The following is a 24970-nucleotide window of genomic DNA, read 5'->3' as shown; positions in this document are numbered from 1 at the left end:
TTTTCTAACAAGTCTGTTCTGTGACTGGTTAATAGAGTTTCTCTTATCTCTTTAGAAGAGTCCATTGTTTTTCTTGAGGTTCTTTTGTTTCCATGCCGGGAGTTTGTAGAACTCCTCTTTGGTCATCTTCAGCACCGTCTGGAGAAGAGAGAGAGAGAGAGAGAAAATGTGAAACAGAGATGGAATGGATTTAGTGCATCAGGCAAAGAGCTACACATATTCAGTTCAATTCAATTCAAGTGATTTCTTACATGAGTACATAATATTTCAAGGAACTTTGAATCACATAAGTTTCAACAAAACATGGATACAATTCTAATAAAATCAATCAGATAAAAAGATAAGCAAAGAATACCACTTTGTTTTGTAACTCTACTGTATATGGCAAAACAAACATTGCCATAAAAAAACAATACATATTACATTTGCTGTGAATGCTGAAATTTTCCGGGTAGTTATATTTGTGGAAATTTCACACATACGTTCCAGATCAAAAAAAAATAACAAAATTGTGAAAGTAATGATTTACAACAACAATTTGTCTCACGTACACTGTCCCAGGCCAGCACACTTACGTTGCAATATCAAATGACAACTAACTGCTCTCGGGCTTCCTGCTCAAATTTCTCGGAAAACAAGTATAATATTTTTTTTCTTGTTTTTTTTTTTTTTTAGAGAGAGAGAGAGAGAAGAGATTTGATCTCACTTCAAATAATGTTTTTACAAAATTCTTTTTCATTTAAAGTCACACTTTTCTTGCATTATTGTACTCTTTGTACAACATTCTGCTCTTCTTTTTTGTTGTTATTGCAATTATGACGATGAGTGGGAAATATTAACAACTCACAAAATTATTTGATTAACTGCTATTTGGGAGAACATTTGTATGTAAAAATATTAGGGTTTACAGTACTGTGAAACCACAAATGAATTTGAAAAGATTTACAAAATTAAACGGCACATAAACATTCTTGTCTACACTATAATGCTCTGGGCAATAGTGGTAATTTGCAAAACTTTCACGCCACACAAAAGGCAGTTGGCTCAAATTTTTCAAAACTTCATGCAATGAACATTTCTTGCTTTGCAGTAGATATATATATATTTTTTTGATTTCTTACTCTCATTGTATCTCATTTTTGTTACCTACAGTTCAATTCGACTGTTCAAGACAGCTCAAGCAGTATGAGGCTGAAGATACATTTGGCAACAATGCTTCCACAAGAATCAGACAACAACCAAACAATTGATATTGAACAAGACAAGCACAATTTATGAGTAACTCTATACTTCTCATTCAAGATCACTAGACTGCCTTGAGAAGAAAAGAGCTGGCAGGCCGCCCAGAGTAATTTGTCCTCGTTACCAACCTTGAATTCTTCCTTTGAGAGGTAGGTCTCCAGCTTCATGGGGTCGACTCCCTCGGGCAGCGGTCGCTTGCTCAGCTCCTCCATGGTGAACTGTGCCTGGGTCAGCTTGGCCAGGATGTCCTTCACTAGGATAGCCTTGCCACTCTTCTTACCACTCTGTGGGCAGGGGAGAAGAGGAGGCAGAATGGTGACACAGGGTGTGAGAGAAGGATTAAAATCAGTGGGGTAACCCATAGAGTGCCACTGATTGACAAATTGCCCTACATGGACGTTACTAAGCACTGACTTGATCAATATTTTAGTGGTAGCCAAGATAATACGTGACCCTGCACCTCAAAACAAACAAAAAGTCGCCATACATGAATTTTTAGTTAAGACCATATTCTGAAAGAGCAGACTTTAAGCCTTAAAATGATGTATAACTCAAATCAAATGGACTCTCCTAATCTATGTAAATATTGGAAAGAAAGCACAAACTCAGGAAAAGTGTGAACTGAGAAAAGAGGCTCTGAAGTAGTGTCTATTCAAGCGCTTAATCTTTACCAAACCGTGCTGGCTGTGTGATGAATGGGACAAAAAACAGGAAGTAAACCACCAGAGTAACAACATTCAAGGGATTATCAGATTAAACTGAAATTAAGCATGCCTCATTAACACATTCTTTCCATAATTAATGCCAACTTTCAAAGCAGTAGCACTATCCTTTCAAAAGTTATTAGAGTTGAAAGTGAAGAGCGTGGACAAGGTTTTTCAGAAATGAAAAAGGGATTCTAAAGACACACCTAATCACACTATTCTACCAAAAATGTTCGAGATAAACTGCTAAAAAAGCACACTTTTTCCTGCCCGTTTTATTATACCAAATTTTAGCATTATGTAAAAGAAGACCCGCTCTTTCAGAAAATATGAAAAAGTCAAGTTCGGCTAGGTTGACCCATTTCACTTTTTTTCAGTCCTCACGCAAAATCAGTGTGTGCAACTTTATGTTCGTTTTGAGGTGCACGGTCACATATAAATCATGGGCCTATGTACTCGAGCAGGATTCGAACCTACGACATCCTGATATCCAGACAGGTGTTATCTCCACTAGACCACTGAGCTCCCACCCGAAGCAAGTGTTGGTTTTAATCCTTAGGCCTATAGCATGCAGCTGGTACTGCGTAATTATTCAAATTCATGAAATCCTTCTATCAAGAATTTTTTATGCAACTGACTTACATATTGCCCAACATGGATGTCAACCCATTGAGGACGGGCTTATTTTGCTATAACACACATTTCCCATAGACGCTTGCCTGAGTATACTCCGGACACGTCCTCAACGGGTTAATAAGCACTGAATTGATCAGTGTCAAAGTAGTACTGATGATAAAAGAAATCGACACTGATCAATTCGGTGCTTTTTTACGTCAATGTCGGGCAATTTGTCAATCAGTTGCATAAAAACTTCTCGACGGAAGAATTTCATGAATTTGAATAACCCACAGGGTAACAAAGTGATGATGTCACAGGCTTTTTTTTTTATATCCTGGGTTGGAACCAGGTGCGAGCATAGTGAGGAACAATATGAGTGTTCACAAAATATACATATGTGACCCTGCATCACAAAACCAACAAAAAGTTGCCAGACATGGATTTTTAGTTAAGGGCAGATTCTGAAAGAGTAGACTCTAAGATTTAAAATGATGTATAGCTCAACTGAAATGGACTCTCCTAACCTATCTAAATATTGGAAAGAAAACACACACTCTGGAAGAGTGTGAACCAAGAAAAAAGGCTCTGAAGTACAGGGTCTATTCAAATGCTTAATCTTTTCCAAGCTGTGCTAGCTGCGACGAAAGGGACAAAACACAGGATGTTAACCACCGGAGCAACAACAATGAAGGGATTATCAGATTAAACTGAAATTGAGCATGTTTTATTTACACATTCTGTCCATGATTAATGCCAAATTTCAAAGCAGTAGCATTACCCTTTCAAAAGTTATTGGACTTGAAAGTGAAGAGTGTGCGAAGGATTTCAAGAAATGAAAAGGGGCCTCTAAAACATACTTGATTATTCTACTCTCCCCCCAAAGTGGATTGTAGAAAAACTGCTGAAAACACACTTTCCCATTCATTTTATGATCCCAAACTAAAGAATAATGTAGAAGACGGATAGCTCTTTCAGAAAATATAAAAAACTCAAGATTGACTCGGTTGACCCATTTCACCTTTTATGAGTCGTCACGTAAAATCAAGGGGTGCGACTTTTTGTTTTTGTGGTGCACGGTCACATATTACCTGTTCCATACTGAATTCTGAAATCCCCATAGACTTTATACAGGCCACCAGGCTCCCGTGGGAAACAGGTTTCAATAATCTGGCCAGGTGATGTTGTTTAGAACCAGTTTTCATTGGCAATAAAAAGCTATGACATTACCCATTGGCATTCAATAGTCATCATGCTCTAGCATTGTTAATTCATTCATTCCATTTTCTTTTCACAGGATAGACATTTCAGTTAATCCGTTGAGGACGAGTCTCAAGTATACTCGGGCAAGTGTCTATGGGAAATGCATGCTGTAGTGCAATCAGCCCATCTTCAACAGGCTAAAAAACTGATTTACAAAGGGACTCTGCATATAAACAACTCAAAACTACATACAAAGTTACCTACAAAAATAAAGTAAAATAAAGAAAATACAAATTGCTTATGAATTGAACACAAAATTAAGATTAAAAAAAAAAAAAATTATCAGTGAAACATAGTTAACAGAAAGGTTGGGAAAACATCTTCCATCACTTGGAACCTGCTTGTGATACATCAAAATCGTCTTTTTATGAAGATGCATTTCAACTTTCTTTCCTGGAAACATTCTTCAAATTCTGTACAAAATCATATGTGACCCTGCATCACAAAACGAACAGAAAGTCGCCAGACATAGAATTTTAGGAAAGAACACATTCTGAAAGAGCAGACTTCAACCTTTGAAATGATGTAAAACTCAAATCAAATGGACACTCCTAACCTATCTAAATATTGGAAAGAAAGCACACACTCGGGAAAGTGTGAACTGAGAGAAGACGCTCTGAAGTACAGTGTCTATTCAAGCGCTAAATCTTTATAAAGCCGCGCTGGCTGTGCAATGAATGGGACAAAAAACAGGATGTAAACCACTGGAGTAACAACAATGAAGGGATTATCAGATTTAACTGAAACTGAGAGTGCCCTATCAACGCATTCTGTCCATCCTTAATTCCAACTTTCAAAGCAGTAGCGTCATCCTGTCAAAAGTTATTGGAGTTGAAAGTGAAGAGTGTGTACGAGGATTTCTAAGACATGAAAAGGGGACTCCAAAGACACACCTAACCACACTATTCTACCAAAAAGTGTTCGAGATAAACTGCTAAAAAACACACTTTCCTGCCTGTTTTATGATCCCAAATTTAAGCATAATGTAGAAGAAGACTTGCTCTTGCAGAAAATATGGCTAGGTCGGCTAGGTTGACCGATTTCACATATTTTCAGTCCTCACACAAAATCAGTGTGTGCGACTTTTTGTTTGTTTTGTGATGCATGGTCACACATATACATAAGTGACCCGCTACAACAAAAGGATCCAAAAGTCACAAGGACAATTTTCTGAAAACTGCATGACATTATTCCCTTACTCAGCTCCTTTGATTTCATATATAACACAATTCATAAAAGTACTCGGTTGCGGAGATATTGATGATTTTATAAGTGCATGTCAAGCGGTTGAAGACATCAGAGTTTCAAGAAAAACGCCTTCAAAGTTATCCTTCCGATGCTATCAAGATGATCAAGGGGAGGCGAGACAGTTTTCACCGCTTGACAATAGAAGGTATGCTCCTAGCAACCTCTGCGATGTTCATTCAAGCTTAGCGCCAGCAGTCTACGCATGACCAATCAGTAATCAGGATGCCACGCACTGACCAATAAGATCACTCCCTCGTTGCTAGGGGCGGAGTCTAGCTGCGACGCTAAATCCAAATCTTCGGACATGCTTCTGTTACGTTGAAAGTCGGAAAATCATGGCCCAGAAAAACGCTGATTTCTTGCCTTTCCTTTGATCATTTAGCTTCGAAATTTCTCCAGATGATAGACAAAACATTAAAGTACAGAATTATGCCAAAACCAAAAATCTGGTTGTTTTGACCAATTTCAATGATGGGACTTCAAACTCGATTTTCTTGGCTCAGTCGTCAACGACTTTAGGATCCTTCTGTTGTAGTGGGTCACATATACAGTGTAGAAATATTTCTGTCTTTCCATATCTTTTCACCTCCCTCTCTGCCATGTCCTTTTCTCTTTCCCTCTCTGTCCCTCCTTCCTTCTCTCTCTTTATGTATTATTCTTAGTTACACATGTAATATTCCTTTGTATATTCGTCTTTTGATGATATTGAGAGCTGACAAGGTCGACATTCCTGCGTGGATTCTTGCATGCTTTAGTCAGCTGTTCGGTTGTCATAATTCATCCAACCTGGCAAGATGGGGAATTCCTGAAAATCCACACGTACCTTCTCGGAAAAATCCATGCTATTTCTCAAGGGATGCATCACTACACATGTTATTGTATTTGTGTTTGCTTTGTGTTGTTATGTATTTGTTGCAATGCTTGTTCATTTGCAAACAATGCAGACACAGATAACCTGACCTCAATTGTGTCATCACAAGCTATAAATGGATCTTAAACAAAGCTATCAAACAGATTTACTTCAACCAGGACACTATGTGGAAAGCCACTTGTACACAATAGTAAGTCCAAAGTGATGATATAATGACTTATAATTGGCCAGCTATGACAAGTTCCAAGATTAGGACCTGTAAGTTGATTGAAACATAGAGTTAGCAGCAAAATAGATGAAAGAATGAGCATGCCATATAAATAAACAAACAAAAAAGATCAATCTTGTGTTTTACCTCCTTGTTGATCTTCATCACTTCCTCTTGAACCTCCCAGGCAGGGAACAGGTTGGTGAAGGTCAGAGGTTCAAGCCCTGCATACACCAGGTATGCCTTGGGTGGGTTCTTTGGCCTTTTCTCTGTTGGAAAAGAACATAATAAGTAAGATATTTGCCAGCAGATGAAAATAATGAAAATAACAAAACTATCACGAGTACCACTACCACTCATACTTCTACTTCTACTACAACGATTACTACTACTACTACTACTACTACTACTACTACTACTACTACTACTACTACTACTACTACTACTACTACTACTACTACTACTCTACTACTACTACCACCACCATTACTACTCCTACAATTTCTTATGAATATTTTAACATACACACATGTATAGATATATGTAGAGATATCATGTGTGTGTTTGGGAGCATAATATATTTTACAGGGTGTATGTGTATAAAGCATAACGAGAGAGAAAGATAATATAATTACCTTTGCAATAAGCCATGATGGTTTCCATGGCCAGCTTGCGGTCGATGTCCCATCTAATTTTGGCCGAGCCTGTCTTCGTCGTGCCAGACGGCGACTCATGGTCTGCTGGCCACCAGCCTTGCCACAGGTAGATCTCGTAGTGATTGTCCAGAGCAAAGAGGGCTGAAATAGAGAACAGACCAGAGTTCAAATATTTTGTCATTTTCTGTTTAAATTATAATCAATTGGCTTTTACATATGAGTTTACTTCTTGCTTGGCTACCATTACCATTCTCACTGCTGATATAACACTACCCCATCAATATAGCCATCATCATCACCATTATCCCCATCATCTATCACCACCACCACCACTATCACCATTGTCATCACAACCATCATCGCCCTCATCATCATCATCCTTACCACCAATATCATCATCACCATCACCATCACCATCACCATCACCATCACCACCACCATCCGCATCACCACCATCATCACCACCACCATCATCATCATCACCAACGATCATCAACATTACCATCATCATTATCACCATCACCATCTTCATCTTCATCATTATCATCAATATCAGTAGCAGCAGCAATTGCACAATCATCATGGATCTCTTCTCCACTGCCACCACTGGTAAACCTTAACAACCAAGAAACCCTCTTTGGCACTCACATGGCTGCTCCCCGAGATAGAGGTCTGACTGGAGGAAGGGGTACGGTGATGGAAGCTCTTCAGATCTGGATGGGTACAGAATCTCATTGGAGACAAACACGCCTGAAGCACTGGAGAGGTTGAAGAGTCTTGGGGTGTAGTCATACTTGAGTGGGTCTGCGGAGGGATGAGGAAAAAGAAATGTCTGAATTATTTTCAACATTTCAGAGAAACAATTCTCAAAATTGCACCTGATTGGCAAATTGCCCTACATCAACGTAAATTTGTCAATCAGTTGCAATGAAAAAACACCGCGACGGAAGAATTTCAAGAATTTGAATAATTCTCGCAATTCTGACATTTCAGAAAGACAATTCTCACAGACCAAAGGGAAGCACAATACCAATGAATATTGGTGTCTCATTTCAAAAGTTAAAGAACCTGTCATACACTGACCTATACCATGTTCATAAAATACATCTAATGCAATTCAAACAGAGGGATCCATGACATGATTATTTATCAGAAACAATTTAATTTTATCACTTAACATTTGCTTAACATTGGCATTGGGAACATGCATTCTTGAGAGATGAAAATAATCCTGCAAAAGTATTCAACTAATGAAGGAGTTGCATCAAACTCACATCCAAATATTCAGGGTGATTGAATTCATATAATGATTCACCTTTAAATATAAACTTCATCATGTCTACACATACTTCTATATGCTTTAGATCAGCAGATCAAAACATCCTGTGGCATAATATCTCCTTTACATTCGAGGCACACTAGGTCTCACCACTTATTGCACTGTCGTAAGATTTGCGGTCTTTGCCGAGGGTCTTGGTGAAGGAAGGTGTCTCCTTGCCCTCGTCCATCTCCTCCAGAGTGACACTGCACTCATTTGTTAATCCCACCTCCAGAGGTTTGCTGGAAAGATGGAAAGACACAGATTGGGAACACTGTCATGATAACATTACTCTTAACCCGTTGAGGACGAGTCCCGAGTATACTCGGGCAGGTGTCTATGGGAAATGCGTGTTGTAGCAAAATCAGTCCGTCCTCAACGGGCTAAAGTGAACTGTGTCACAAATGCATGTTTCTTCAGGAAACTGTGATAGACATAGTGTGAATACGCAATCAAACTATAATCTTTGACAAAAGAACAGAAACAGTGCACCCTGGGGCATGAAATAGTTTGAGATAAGCAAAACATAAATCCACAGTAAAAACACTCAATTTGGTTCCCTGTAAGCATTCAATGTGCACCATTTAACTAAGTGCTGGAGGCTGACTTGGTATTTCCTGGCTACTGCCTCAGTAACTGCACTACATTGCAGCTTACAATAGACTGTATGGGTCATATATTTTGCAGTTGTTATTTTTTGTTGTCTTCATGAATTTTGCAAGTTGGGTGCTATTCGCAAATTGAACAACACGTGAAAGTTTCAACTCATTCCTGACATGAATGTGATGTGCATGTATACATTTCTCTGTTCATTACTGTACTCCCCAATAGCAAATTTTGCCACTTACAAAATTGTTGGGAAGTCCTGATTCGTGAAAACTTAGACTTGTGAAAACTAAGACTATATGAAATATATGGCATAGGTCCTATACAATAATCAGAAGCCTTGAAATATGAAATCTGTTCCTAATCTGAAATAAAAAAAGGAAGTCAAGCAAAATGCTATCAAAGATCTCACTCACTTCTCCTTCATGGCTTCAGACGCATGCTTGGCGCACTCTCTGGTTGCCTTGGAAACCTTGGCACCGTGCCAGAGATGGATGCTGGCCTTCTTCTTGTCCACTCCCTCCAGGTTGACCAGGATGAAGGAGGTGCGAGACCGGAGGGACCTCATCTTACAGGCTACCTCCACCAGACTCGTCTCTTTGGTGTGCTCTCCCCTCACATAGTATAACCTGGTACTTCCTACAGGAGGGACCAGCAATTTCAACACATGTCAAACTCTTGTAATCAAACGACTTAACACAATATGGATTGTTCATTCACTTCTTTGCTTTCTACTGCAAGATATTTAAAACAAGAAATAAGAGAATGTCAAATTGTAACCTTTATAAAATGTCTATACGTTTGTTTTGTAAACTTTATGAATTCACATAGACGAAGACAGAAAAAATTCTTCAACAAAGTGCTTTTTCTTGACAGTCCTGCCAGCTAGGCAAGACAAACTAATATCTTCTGAATTCAACCTGACAATTCCTTCATGTGATCAGCTTTTATAAGAAATATTTCTAAGAATCAAAATCATAATCACACATACAGGCACAAGAGATAATTCCAACTTTACCCCGACAGGAAGTAAATGTCCGACATTATGGTTGTCCTAATATAACACCTAAAACTGTACAATGATTCTTGGTATCTGATTGGTGATCTGCCTATCACATGACATGTGGTTCAGAGTACCATTGCATGCTGTTGCTGTTGAGGATGCAAATTTTGTCCATCAGTTTTACAGCTATTGCACCCCGACATCATCAACCATGTACTCTATGGGCTCTAAAATATCACACCTGCAATTATGCACCATCGTACTCCTCTGAAGTCACAATATACATTTGTTGTTGTTGTTGTTGTTGTTTTTTTTTTGCAGTGCCCCCTCAATGAGTTAGAGGTGTGTGCTTGATCACTCCACAAAAACTGACCGCTTCGACTGATACGACATACGACTGAGATATAGGCTTAATACAATCAATCACCATTCATGAAAAGAAAACAGTTGCCATTTCTGTACTACTGTACATTCATATTTAATCAGCATGGATGACATACCTTATTGTTGACATCTAAAGGTGTTGTATAAAACAGATAATGTATGGTCTTTACATCATGCATCATGCAATGGAACAAGATTCTACATTCAGTAACTTATGAGGAGCTCTATAACGAGTTACACCATGCAAAATCTTGTACCATTGCACTAATGACCATTCACTAATTGTATAATATTGCATCTTGTCTCTCATTCATTAAATTTTTGGGAGAGAACACATTGGACCACGCCCCCCTCACCCTGCGTGTTGGTCTCCTCGTCCTCCCGCTTGCCCACGTGGACCACCATGCGCCCCCGGAAGAGCTGCAGGAAGGCTGCCGGTTCCTTGCCCTGGACCACCTGTTTCTGGGGACCCCTCTCCTCGTCTAGCTCCACTGTCATCAGGGCCGACGCCCCCTTCTCGTTGATGGTGCTCTGCTGGCCCTGCCAGAAGAAGTACGCACACCTCTCGCGGCCCTGCGTCCCGCCCCACTTCGACACGTTTCCCTTAAGGTCACGCATACCTTCAAAGGAAAAGAAGAAATATGGTTGCAACATTATGGCTTTGATGCCAGCAAACAATATTTCGTTTGGCAATGACCATACCAGGTGGAGGTCCATCTTAGCAAATTTGGCACAAATGTCTGGAAACTCTGTCAATGAATACAAACCATCCTAATCCATATTGTGTCACCATAATCTCCTTGTTGAATTGTGGAACAATGGTACATCCGATTACTACTATAAATTATACTTGCTTACTTTACAACTATACGAAGTTTGGATGGAATATAGCAATCATTTCCATTGACAGTAATTTAAAGAGATGTAAAAGAAAATATCGATGCAATATCTAAAATGGTTTAAACAACTTTAATAATAATAATAATAATAATAATAATAATAATAATAATAATAATAATAATAATAATAATACATAGCATTTATAAAGTGCTTAATATCATATTTCTAAGCGCTGGGGAAAAACAAAAATAGAGAACGAGTGAAGAAGAAAACAATAAGCAATCCACATATAAGTACAGTAAACAATCATATATATGACAACAATTACAAATACTAGTACACTACCGACACAGATAACACTTCCTAAAGAGATATGTTTTGAGGTTTGACTTAAATGAATCTAGTGTATTGGCTTGTCGGATGCTGACGGGAAGATTGTTCCATAGTTTAGGAGCAAGAGAGGAAAAGGCACGATCACCATAACTTTACTACCTCACCTGTGTTTTCTACATTATAGACCCATCTGATGACATACGTGTCACCCTCGTGGAACTGGCCGAAGCTCTCCTCGGGTACCACGCTGTGTTCGTACTCCAGCACGTGCCAGACCACGACGGAGAGCGTGTTTATCTTCTGACCCTTCCTATCCACTTTGCTGAAGAAAGCTGCATGGGGGGATCGAAAAGTGAAAGACATGAACATCCCCTAACACATGACATTTACATGAACTCCAAACATTTCTCTATACTCTGGAGAAAACTTCTACGGAGTGGGCAACTACATGCCCAATCATCATTGCGACACACGACTATTCATCAATTTATTTTCTTGCACATTCTATTAAAGAAGCCTTGTTCGAATAAAAAGAAAGATACATATAGGTAAACAGATTTTTTTTTTCTCTTAGTTGTTCATTGTCAATTTCATATAGACACATACAATGTATTTTCATACATGTTGTATCTTTCTGCATTAAACCTGGACTAAATAAAAAAAGAAGGAAAAATAGCAATCTATTTTAAATAAAATGATCAAAGGTCATCTAGACTTACTTTGATTTCAGTATCATACTTGTGATTGATATGGATGAGTAATAACTTTTGCAAAGAGTTTCTTATGGTTATATATTTGCCATTGGTCAAAATACTTTTGAAATAGGACAGTTCAAACAAATGCCATGTATTTACTGCTTCTAGCTAATCAAAATTTGTCGTTGTTGCAGATGTTTCAATAGTAATCATGTATTTTGGTTACATAAGAATGAATCAGGATTAACTGACCTATCCGTATTTTGACAACATTATGAATGATTGCATGTCCTTTAATATTTCATTATTCCAATGTACTGGCATTGTAGATGCAGTTATCGTGGACGTGACATGAATTCATGACATGTTGGTAAATGTGAAATCTTTACGGTCAAGCAGAGATATTTTCATTCATTTCACAAGAAAGCAACGCAAAAATGAAAGGAAATAATAAGAGCAGATGACAATAAAAGCAACCAAAATCAACTTTTCAAAAAGAAAAAACATTGCAACAATTGTGCTTCTAATAATGAAGAGCATGAAACATTGATTCTATGGTTTAATCCAAAACCCCAGAACAACCCCACATCTCTCTAGAAAGAAATAACAGAAAGTTGTCAAAATAAACAAGTTTCAGACGAGAAAACAAACACCAGTGTACAGCTTCCACCATACAAAAAGGAAAGAACATTCTGCTACATCCCGGACTAAAGGGGTGCTCACTCCTTTTAATTGGTAAGAAAAGAGGGCAAAAATCAGCTACATACACCGCAGGAATCACACAAACTGGGCGTATTTTAGATAGGGTACACACATGGCTGCTCTCACAATCTACTCCTAATAATTCAGTACAATGGTGCACACCACTTTGTTTGGGCACAAATATTCATGCATTGCTTTAAGACTGCAGAGCTGGTATAAGAGAATAAATCAAACCTGCACATATCATTTTGTTGAACTTCTTTTAAATGCATCTTCAAAATCTACCTACAATTATAATATTTTTTTTTTTTTTTTTTTGGCCACAATGTCTGATTTACAGCTTTGTAGATTGAGATTATATAAGAATATGACGCATTCATAACCAGATTAAATAGAAACAATACAAAGGACAGAGAAGGCATTAACACTTACATGTAGCATGCCACATTCACTTTTGAATGCAATCTGCTCACGATTTTGTTTTTAAGTACATGTACTGATCCCATCTGTTTAATCCTTGAGTGTTTACATTATATATATTTATTTGCCTGCAGAGAAGGCTCTCGCAAGAGTCATGAAAAAATGTTTGCTATCTATTCGAAGTCTTCATAAGCTGGCGCTGAACATGCAGGCCCCAATTCACGAAGGTGGCACAATGTTTGTCAATGGTTTAAACCATGGACAAAGACCGTAGTTTGTATGGGGCGCCAAGTGTTGCATGGCCTATTTCGATATGAAATGTTGTAAGTTTGTCGATGAAATGTTCATTTTGTTACAAAATGTTAACATTTTGTCGATGAAATGACTGATTTTGTAATGAAATAGGACATGTGACACTTGGCGCCCCATACAAATTATGATCTTTGTCCATGGTTTAAACCATGGACAAAGATTGTACCACCTTTGTGAATTCGGACCACAGTGTATAGCACCTTGCCACTAACTTGTGGGAAGCTTAATGGGCACATTACCACTTTCTGTGACAGGGACTTTGGACAGGGTGTACAACATTATAGGATTTTCAGTGCCAATTGGCACTCAAAACACACAGAGGGTTCAAGTGCTAATTCTTCTATGGTTTTGAAACACACACCAGGTATTCAAATGCAATTTACATAATTGTAATTATGCAACATTGATATTTGTGGACGTGCAGTGTTCCAATAGTTGATATCACTATCAAGCTAATCTAATTCACGAATTGGTGAGAACCATTACTTTTCTCTCAAAATGTATACACTCCTTTTGAAACATACATTGTACATGTATTCTATGCTTACATATACATACTGTGCACAGTGAAGAGATGAAAATAAACCTTTTCAACTATTATCCCTGCAGCATATGCCCAGTAGACCTATACTGTATCTCTTGAAACTCTGATGACCATACAACTCCCCTTTGTGAAAAAGTGAATTTACCAGAAATATTTAATAGTCTTTTTTATGGATGAACTGAGTGAAAGAGTGAATCAAGCAGCCAGATATAAAGATGTGTGAATGACATGATCTGATCTACAGTGTAATAAATTTTGTGAAATACATGTATATTCAGATAAAAAAATAACATTTTTGGGATGCTTAGTTAAGAAACAGTTCTGAAACATGCCTTTTGTAGAGATGCAATGCAAATGGACAGATAGGCCCTTGCACTGACATTTCTGGGCATTGCTGTGTAATATATGACAGCACACAAGCAGTACAACCATATGTGACCCTGCACCTCAAAACAAACAAAAAGTCGCCAGACATGAATTTTTAGTTAAGACCATATTCTGAAAGAGCAGATTTTAAGCTTTAAAATGATGTATAACTCAAATCAAATGGACTCTCCTAACCTATCTAAATATTGGAAAGAAAGCGCAAACTCATGGAAAGTGTGAACTGAGAAAAGAGGCTCTGAAGTACAGTGTCTATTCAAGCGCTTAATCTTTACCAACCCATGCTGGCTGTGTGATGAATGGGACAAAAAAACAGGAAGTAAACCACCAGAGTAACAACAATGAAGGGATTATCAGATTAAACTGAAATCAAGCATGCCTCATTAACACATTCTGTCCATAATTAATGCCAACTTTCAAAGCAGTAGCACTATCCTTTCAAAAGTTATTAGAGTTGAAAGTGAAGAGTGTGGACAAGGTTTTTCAGAAATGAAAAAGGGATTCTAAAGACACACCTAATCACACTATTCTACCAAAAATGTTCGAGATAAACTGCTGAAAAAACACACTTTCCTGCCCGTTGTATGATACCAAATTTTAGCATAATGTAAAAGAAGACCCGCTCTTTCAGAAAATATGAAAAAGTCAAGTTCGGCTAGGTTGACCCATTTCACTTATTTTCAGTCCTCACGCAAAATCAGTGTGTGCGACTTTATGTTCGTTTTGAGGTGCACGGTCACATATGCCTACAACTGTACAGGGCAGATTGGTGTGGTAAGCAGGTATGTAATTCGCCCCTACATACAGTGTGTACATTTGTAAACATGGACATACATCGACCAGCTGAGAGGCAGAAGGACATAAGTTACACTGTGTGTACTGTGCAGTGTTTTATGATGCCTTTCCTCAAATGCACTGTTTGTTGTAAGGAGCATGTATTTCTTGTGTGTGTCTCAAGAAAACATAATTTCTTCTCTTTCATAATGTCATATTCTTTAGTTCGCCAGAAAATGCATGGTAAATTATGGAGAATACACGATTGCATTCATATTCAAGGCTTCTTATAGGCATAAGATTGTGCTTTTTGGACATCTAAGGATGGTAATGACCAATTATTGTGTCACTTTGGCAGACACTTGTGAAATAAATCAAGTTTTGTGTACATCCCACTTGTCACTTACAAATCTGCATCACATTCTGGCATTTATGGTGGGGGGGGGGGGGATAGGGGTGTTCGTCTTTTATTTTGAGTGATCTGCCCTATAAAATTCCTAGTGATAGTCATTGCATTTGGTATTAATCATTACGGTGAAACTGGTATGGACTGGTTCACACAAAAAAATAAAAGAGCAATCATTGTGCTATTATGAGAATGTGTGTATGGTAGGGCAACCAACTTTGCCACAATAAAGCACACAGAAGCCAATCACTGGCTATTGAAAAGGTATTTCTTGGGGTTACCATGGAAACATGATTGCTAAGATTGCAGTATTGTGCAAGACAGATGAGAGAGAAGACAGTTACGTGTAGTTATGCCAATTATGCGGTTTACAGTAACGGTTACCGAGACACAACGTGAATGTTAGATACATTACTCGAACAAATTAGTTAGTGGTTTAAAGAACGGACAAACATGACTTCTAAAAAATGATTAGCTTGGCAGGGTCAAGACAATTTGTTCAAATCCATGAAACTTTCATACGATGAAGAAAATTGTTTGAGATGGCATCAATTGTTATGCCAATGCTGAGTTGATGTTACATGGTAACAGCCTCTCATTAATTTTCAAAGTGTGGAAAACTGAGAGTGAAACTTGTCTACTTCTTAGCAAGAGTTTCCTCTCATTACAAAGACAGCAAAGCAACAAGACATTCTGCTTGGATCGCAAATGGCCAAACCTTCTTTGTAGTATCAGATTTCGTCTCACAAATCCATCCCACTTTATTTTTGTACAAGAACTGTCATCACGTTCCCTTATCAGGTAAAGAATTGTGTTATAATACATCAACTCAAATACCCATGCCTTGAATTTCTCACACGTTTGTACAGCAAAAAATTTTCACAGCATGAAATTTTCGCGAACTGGAGCCAACAAATCTTTTGCGGCCTGAAATTTGTGCATATTGCCACTGGCCTTCAATGCAATAGTGTAGACAAGAACTTTTGCATGTATTTTAATTTTGTGAATCGTAGCTCTCGCAAAATTTGCAAAATTAAGATGCATACAAATATTTCTGGTTTTACAGTATCCAGAGATAGAACTTTCCATGGATTTGAACATGCCATTTTGTCTGCCAAGGAAATCAATTCTGAACCATATGTTTGTGAAGTTTGCCACGTGAACGAGATATTAGAGCACGGAAAAGACTGAGATGCGAGTGTGATGGAAAGAGAAATTAGTGTACAGTCACCTGGTATATCCCTTTCAATATCATAAGATGCGTCCAGTCCTGATGAGGGTTATGTTTCCGCGAGCCACACGTTGGTTAACATACATACGTTCACACACAATACATTCAGTTTGTGTTTAGAAGGGGGGATCACAAGTTGTATGTTTGGTGGCATTGTTTTTTTTTTTTTGTGCCGTATACAACATGCACAAAAATTAAGATGATGAGAACACGAAGAAGAAATTGATGGAGGAGAAAAGAATGATGGAAAGAAAGAGAATTATTAGTAGAAATCTTAAAGAAGGCTTTAAACACCAATGCTAGATTCACTGTTGCCCAATCCAAGAATGTCAAACTTTCTTCCAGCAAGTTAAATGTTAATTTGCATTGCAGCTCTGCCACTTTTTGTGAAAATATTAAGTTGTGAAAAACCAAGAATCGATTTATTAAAAGACTACAGGTCTTACATTTCAATTTTGAAACCGTGTGTTCACTGTTTTCCTCTGAAATTGACAAAACATCGTATCAATCAAAACTGTTCCCTCCAGATCTGTGCACAACTCACTTCTGAAATATTCCAAATGCTATCATGAAAGATAACACACCACCATGAGCAGTCTTTGGGTTTTCGTTCCTGATATCTTATGTGAAAAGTTTTAATAACTTTACAATCTCTCTGTCTTCCCTTAACCACCAAAGACAAAGCACACTGGCTTTGATAATCACCAAGACAGGTGTGTTTTCCTCTGCTTTGACTATAAAAAGGGAGTTTATGGATACACCCTTTTTCTCTTCTGGGCTTTATTATTTCACTTTCGTTTTGTAGTTTTCTTTTATTTCTTCATCCAATTACTAATGCTTCAAATGGTAAACTTCATCAAGCAATCAGTAAATAAAAAAAAAAAACCACACATATGCATGTAAGTCTGCATGGTATGCAAAAATGGCTCAAGTGAACAGCTACACTCAAATCACCATCAAAGGTGAAATTTGGGCCAGTGAAACTTTGCCCATGGTTGAAAAAATCACAGAAATGTATCACGTGTGTGTGATTGTTACAGGACTACAATTGTATGTAACAGTGAACAATAAATGTAACACAATAACTTTCGATGTCTGATGCAAAAGTTAGGCATTTAATAGCAAACTCACTGAAAAACAAAATCCTATGTAAAACATAAGTATTCCCATGCCACATCACTGTAGGCCTACTGAGTACTAAACAACAGTTTTCTTTTATCTGGTGTGGCTACTATGTCAGCTGGTTTTAGAACAAAAGAAGAATCCATTGTTTTGGTTAAAAAAAAAGAACCAAATGTTTACTTTAACAAGCAAAATCCATTACAATAATCCTTGCAATTTCCAAAGATGTCACAAAGCATGTTTTCATATTATCTAAAGACCATGCATTGCAATCAGCAACAAGTTGCGAGATAAGAATCTTTACTTCAGGTCAAACGATTAAAAGGAATAAATTCTTTAGCTCTACGATGATATCGTACTCTGACAAAGTCATAAAATCAATTAAACACACAAATGCACATGAAACTCAGGGTTACTTTTGCCATATTAGGTGTTGCAAAATCATACATTTTTTAAATTTTATTTTCTTGTGTTCCCAGGCATTCTGTTTCGGGGATGATTACATTCCTTTGCTTCAAAAAACACAGGCATTCTTCTTCTTTTTCACTTCAAACAACATCAATAATCACTTACATGCAGTACTAATGAAATTTCTCAACTTACCGTCTCCTCTACCGAGGTTGGTACCTTCAAGTATTAGGTGTGGCTTTTCCTTGCTCGGTTGGATCATCAGCTTAGCATCAAACGGAACAAGCTCGGGGGCTTGCTCATTCTACACAAGACAGAAGACACAAATACCCAGAATGACATGCACATCATGGCAATAACTATTCTAATGTTTCAAAATTAGAAAGACAGCTGGACTGTGAATACCAAAAGGTGTGCATCCTTCAAAAAGTCAATAGTAAGCTTGTGCGCATATTTCTGGAAGATCAAGATATTCATGCTACACCTTACTATTACTTTTTATAGCATGCATATCACAGAGAACCTTTGCTTCTTTATATCTTCACGGTGAAAAAAAAAAAAAGAATAGGGAAAATTGAAAGGTTTATTTCCATAATCATCACTCTACTGCATATTTCGATACTAAATCTTTAACATGCATTAAAGCAAAATTTATTAGAGTATAGTGGGGGAAATCATGCTCTTTTACGGAGAGTTAATAACTGACATGTTATCTTTTCTTGACTCTTCAAGCAATCAAAAAGATGCCTCAAAGCTGGGTTTCATACTTAATATTCTAATCAAAGTCAATCTTCTCTTCTCCTAGTGTAAAATCAGAAATATCCTGTGTGTACAACATCATTTAATCATTCATTTCACCAGACTATGTATAAAATCAAATACTCGAGTAGAATTCACCAGATAATATTCAAAGATTTGAAGCCATCAGAGTTGCATCACAAAACTTTCTTTGTCTAATAACGTTCCATACCTTCTGCTGCTCATCTTGTTCATTCTTGGAGGCCACAGTTTCCCTTGGCCAGTCGATGAACTTGTGCCTGAAGAGTACCGTCTCCATGTGTTGGGTTGCCTAGGTAATAAATCAACAGTCTCATCTTCGCTTTCTTTTTCTTTTTCTTTTTTTCATGGGGAGAGGGAGGGGAATGTGCTACACGTAACCTAGTACTACTCAGCCTTAGTAACTTTATCATATGTATGCGTAATTCCTGAAGCTACATTGTATTAAAGCTAACTTGGAAATATGAAATAGAATGTTTGCCACCAACTTTAATGGTGAAGACTAGTCCTGAGTATACTTGGGCAAGTCTCTAAGAGAAATGCTTGTTACAGTAAAATCAGCTTGTCCTCAATGGGCTAACTGCTGTTTTGCCATTTATATTTTCTTTTGGCAAAGTCTGACCTTTGGCAGTTATCAATACATGTAAAATACAGATGGTCCACCTAAAGACATAATGCTTCTGGCAACCTACTGAGCATGGGCATAAATACATTTTGATTGCATAGAGATAGTGCTATTATTACAATACAACAGCAAAAAAAACCCCAGATAATTGCACACTTTCTACATAAATTATCCTCACAAATGTCTTACACAATACAGCACAAATGAATCTTCCTCATTTTTAATAATCTGCTGTATAGTAAAACATACTCCATAACCTACAATCAATGATCACCCAAACTACTGAGATCTCAATGGCAACACAACTGAATTCTCTACTTTGCTAGGCTTTACCTTTCCCACGAGCGTCCACTCAGGCCTTTCATTGCCAACCATAGTCTTTGTGTCGTCCTTTTGATTGGGCAGGATTGGGTTGACGTCGTACTCTGAGTAGTCATAGCCCCGTTCCCATAGCAACTGGGCCAGCTGGGCTGCAGCTTTCCTCTTCTTCTTCGAGGCTGACTTACCCCTCCAAACATAGATTTCACTCCCAAAGTCAAAGACAAACACCTGGCCATGGAAAACATCATGAAAGACTTTAAATCAGTTCAATTTCTAATCAACAAATCTCATTGTATTTTGTTGTTGTCTTCTCATACAGCAATTGATGTCCCAAATTTCAATTGTGTATCTATCTCCTTACTTCTTCCTGGTGTAACACAATATCTTATGTGTGGGACTGTATTGTTTCACCTTGCTGAGTTGTTTAACCAACATTTTGCTCAAAGTTTGGATGGAATCAACATTGAACACTGATAATACAGCTCTGCAACTTCACAGCTTAGAATTTGGATTGAGATCAAAACAAGGAAGAATATGGTATAAATAAAGAAGTTGAGTGTGTTTTACCTCATTAGTATCCAGCATATTGTATTTTCCTGGCGATGCCCAATACGTTTCATACGGTTCTAGTGAATCGCCAACAACCTTGTAGACCATGTTTGTCTCTGTGATGTAGATCTCGTGGAGTTCATCCTCATCAGGTTTTCCGACATCTGCATTGAAATAGATTCACACCAGTATTCTCAAACAATGCCGGAGAAGGAAATAGCATGGAATATGGATTCATTCACTACAGCTGTTGTTTGCTGCATGTTTACAGTAGAAATTTCCCTGAATTAGAAGAATATCCACTTCCTTTAACACATTTAACCCGTTGAGGACGGACTGATTTTGCTACAACACGCATTTCCCATAGACACCTGCCTGAGTATACTCGGGACTCGTCCTCAACGGGTATCCTTGGCTGCTTAGCAATCTGCCCAAGGAACAGTGTGGTTGAACAATGATAAGAGGTACCTGGTACATCTTTCTAAGAATTCACCTTGTCTCTGGAAACTGATCAAAAATATTCAAAACTTCCAAAATAATCTCTAGAGGAACCCCCCCCCCCAAAAAAAAGAGAGAGAAAAAAAAAAACCCCAACAACAAACAACTACCAGTATGTATTTTATTTCATTACAAGCCATAAAGAAAAATAAACATGAAGTCCTCTCATGCTACCTATTTCATTACAAGATCCTAATCACATCTTGCATCATATCATCCTGAAATTCTTGTGGCACAAAAACCTAATCAGTTGGACAGAAAAAAAAAAGACAACTTACTATTAGTTGACTAAAATATGTTAAAATGCACAAGTACCATAAACACTGACAATTCAAAAGAGTTCCTTTAAATACATGAACATACATTGCACATTCCAACCCTAAAATTCCAAAGATAGGAATAACTGGGAGAAAATAGTTACAAGTATGATTTATCACCAATCTCTCATCAAATTGACAACAAAAAACATTAAAAAGAAACATTTAAGGTTGAATGGGGCTTCTCCTTTCCTCAGAAATAGGAATGTTTATATCACGAGAAAACAGTTAGCAGGTACATGTATACAACAATGTAGATCTCAATTGAAAAGAAAGAAAGAAAGAAAGAAAGACAGAAAGAAAGAAACAAACAAGAATGTACCTCTGTACTTAGCCTCCCCTCCTAGATATTCAGCAAACTTTTGCCACAACCTGGCATGAGATGTCTTCTGCTTGGATTCCTGGATCTCTATCACTGTCGGCGCTTTGCAGCCCAGGTCTCGCTTTTGCTGTATGTGTTGCGCAATTTCTGATGCCTGTGGTGCATCGGCGTAATCAGAGGAAAGAAACAAGATGCAATTGTCTTTGAGAAGTGTTTTTTTTCACATTTCCATCTGTCTATCACAGTCAGACAGAAAGTTGCAAAGCTGGAAATTTTGTTCTGTTAGTAGTGCACAGCAACTTGACAAATAGATATCATGATTTTAAGGTTATATTCGGAATCACTTTCAAAAAACTTCTACTGTTTGATTCATCAGATTTTAGCAAAGGGGCATTTTATATTAACCCTTACAGTGCTTGGTGTATGCACCCTGACATGCTTTCTTTGCCTATTGGCAGAGGTGTCTAGAAACTAATTGCCAATGAATAAAGATTACATAATCATCATCATCCTTATTACATCACCATGGTCTGCTTGTTGGACTGAGGCACATTGCTACGCTGGAGTGGGCCTGCTAATCTACCTCGCAATGTCAAGAGTGGGTAGATTGTAATACTGAATGCTGATTAAAAAGCCTGGCAGATTACTCTATCAGAAGTGCCTTGGCACTCAAAGAGTTAAGTCTGCAAGCTCCAAAATGTCCATCTACACCTGAAGAAATTGTCTCATCCAGCTTAATCTCATCTCTTCATCATTCCCTCGCCTCCCACGAAACCCCTAAAAATGGGACATCCTCCTTCCTCCTGACATGCCTACCTTGGACTTCTCAATGACGTTGGCGTACTCTCCGATCCAGAGGTAGATCTCGTTGGGCATCACAAGGATGAAGCAGTCTCCGCTGTTGAGGGATGTCACTTTTGGCTCCACGAGCCTCACCTGCACAAATCGTCGACCTGTGGATCACGCATGAATGATTCATACACCATTCAGCCAAAACTAAGGTTACATGCCATTTTTTTCTTCTTCTTCTTCTTCTTCTTCTTCTTCTTCTTCTTCTTCTTCTTCTTCTTCTTCTTCTTCTTCTTCTTCTTCTTATTATTATTATTATTATTATTATTATTATTATTATCATTATTATTATTATTATTATTATTATTATCATTATAATTATCATTAGTAGTAGTAGTAGTACAACGTAGTAGAAGTAGTAGTAATACATGTAGTATCATCATCATGATCATCATTATTACTATTATTATTACTTCTTCACAAGCATTATTTTTTTATTTCTCTTTTTGAAAACTGCGATCTCATCCAATCACAAAAATTTAGGTATAAATTGCAACTCATTGTGATGGGAACAAGTATATGAGTAAAAAAAAATATATTTCTTGGGTTCTTAATTAATCAAAGCGTGAATACCAAGTGGCATTGCTCATAAAAAGCTGCATTTTTTTTTTACAACCTGTTCTCAATATTCTGCATTTTTACATGCATAACAATGCCTCTTTGATACCCAACTGGCATTCCATTATGAAGTTAACTTATGATGTCTTACTCTCTAAAAAGAGAGAGAAAAAAACAATAAAACCATACTTTTGTGCACTTAAACCCTAAACCTTAGTTTGCAAGTTCTCATGGCTGACATTCGCCAAACACTGCGTACACTATTGAAGATCACAATCTACGAGGGTTCACTGTACTAATCAGAAAGGCATGCATCTTTAAAAACTATGAAGACATTCAACTAACTGACCTTTGACCTGAATGAGCATGAGGTCCTTGTAAGGTAGCAGCTCAGAGAGGCTGCCCCCCATGTCCCTCACATCCTTGACCGTGGTCAGCTTGGTCTTGCCCTGAGCGATGTCCTCTTTGCTGGCCAGGCCGGCCCGTGCCGTCCTACTCGCCTTTTCCTTTTGTGCTGCAAACAAGGTGGGGTTTTAATACACAGAAGTTAATGGCGCACTTATGACTGCAACTGAGATGCTGTTTCACTGGCGTCTTGCACACAGACTCACGCTGAAAATTGTTTTTGTCTACCAGTAATGGGCCTAAAGATGAACGTATATCACCTTCATTCAAACAAAGTTTTGTGTAGTCTCTGGCTTGGCTACTATCAGTAATCCTTTCAGAACAGGAAAATACACTGACATACGTGTACTTCTCCTTCTGTAATCATTAAAAAAATAAAATATTTCCTCATTTTCCTTCTCCTCTTAATTTGAATGTGCACAGAGAATAAGAGAAATAAAGATAGACAGATAGATAAGTAGAAAGACAGATGGATAGATATGTAGAGAGATAGAAAAATATATAGAAAGATCATTAGACAGGTAGATAAATAGATAGATAGATAGATAGATAGGTAGGTAGATATATACATAGATGGGTAGATAGATAGATAGATAGATAGATAGATAGATAGATAGGCAGAATTTAGTGCTTTGTATCCAGTGGAAAAGGCACAATAAAAGCATCAACTATTATCATTATTACAGATAGATAGATAGGTAGATAGATAGATAGATAGATAGATAGATAGATAGATAGATGTAAATGGATAGATAGATAGATAGATAGATAGATAGATAGATAGATAGATAGATAGATAGACAGATAGACAGATAGATAGATAGATAGATAGGTAGATAGATAGGTGGATAGATAGATAGGTAGATAGACAGGTGGATAGATAGATAGGTAGATAGGTAGACAGATAAGTAGATAGGTAGGTAGACAGAGAGGGAGAAAGAGATGAGAGAGATGGATTATCATATGTCCTTGAAGCATACTGCATAGTACACACCTTCTGACTTTGACTTTTTGGTCTCCACTTCAGGCAGTTCTACCCTCTCCTCTGTATACTCTGAGACAATGTTGGGTCTGGATTTCATGGCCCTGAGTGGGTTGGTTGTGGGCCTGGTCCTTCTTGCTGGTCTTAATGATCGCCGATGTGCTGCCACCATGCCCAGGCTGTGTGGAATAGGACAGTGCAAGGTAGCACATACAAGGAAAAAGAGTTCAAAGTATTTATACTATCTACAGTACTTCTTTCTTATGTTGAATGTTTTGAAGTGACAATTCATATTGTTATTTCCACAGATTCAGTTTATTTGAATGTACAGCCATGCACAAAATATTATAATTTATAGGGCTACATTAAAAAAAAAAAAAAAAAAAAAAAAAATTAGTGCCTCCGGTGACACTGTGGCAGAAGCACAAAATAAAAAACATTATAAATGATCATTTAAAAAGAACAAAAATGGAAAAAA

At 37.6% G+C, this 24970-nt stretch overlaps 1 protein-coding gene across 1 annotated transcript in view; it reads right to left on the bottom strand.

Moving 5' to 3' along the window:
• The window catches only part of LOC140245204 (uncharacterized), a 315944-nt gene continuing 290974 nt past the window's right edge, over positions 1-24970 (bottom strand). Inside the window, exons 22-39 of the mRNA XM_072324793.1 lie at positions 24505-24671; positions 23455-23619; positions 22515-22651; positions 21699-21852; positions 20580-20725; positions 20025-20240; positions 19260-19358; positions 18485-18593; positions 16760-16798; positions 11456-11623; positions 10475-10738; positions 9148-9370; positions 8237-8367; positions 7456-7611; positions 6787-6948; positions 6299-6420; positions 1371-1526; positions 1-138 (exon numbers count right to left, since the gene is read on the bottom strand). Of these exons, the coding sequence (XP_072180894.1) occupies positions 52-138; positions 1371-1526; positions 6299-6420; positions 6787-6948; positions 7456-7611; positions 8237-8367; positions 9148-9370; positions 10475-10738; positions 11456-11623; positions 16760-16798; positions 18485-18593; positions 19260-19358; positions 20025-20240; positions 20580-20725; positions 21699-21852; positions 22515-22651; positions 23455-23619; positions 24505-24671 (2701 nt within the window). The 3' untranslated portion in view covers positions 1-51. The remainder of the gene's footprint in view (positions 139-1370; positions 1527-6298; positions 6421-6786; positions 6949-7455; positions 7612-8236; positions 8368-9147; positions 9371-10474; positions 10739-11455; positions 11624-16759; positions 16799-18484; positions 18594-19259; positions 19359-20024; positions 20241-20579; positions 20726-21698; positions 21853-22514; positions 22652-23454; positions 23620-24504; positions 24672-24970) is intronic.

Source organism: Diadema setosum, chromosome 22, assembly GCF_964275005.1.
Source record: "Diadema setosum chromosome 22, eeDiaSeto1, whole genome shotgun sequence".
NCBI lineage: Eukaryota > Metazoa > Echinodermata > Echinoidea > Diadematoida > Diadematidae > Diadema > Diadema setosum.
Note: the sequence above shows the minus strand (reverse complement) of the source record. Positions and strands in the feature narration are given on the sequence as shown.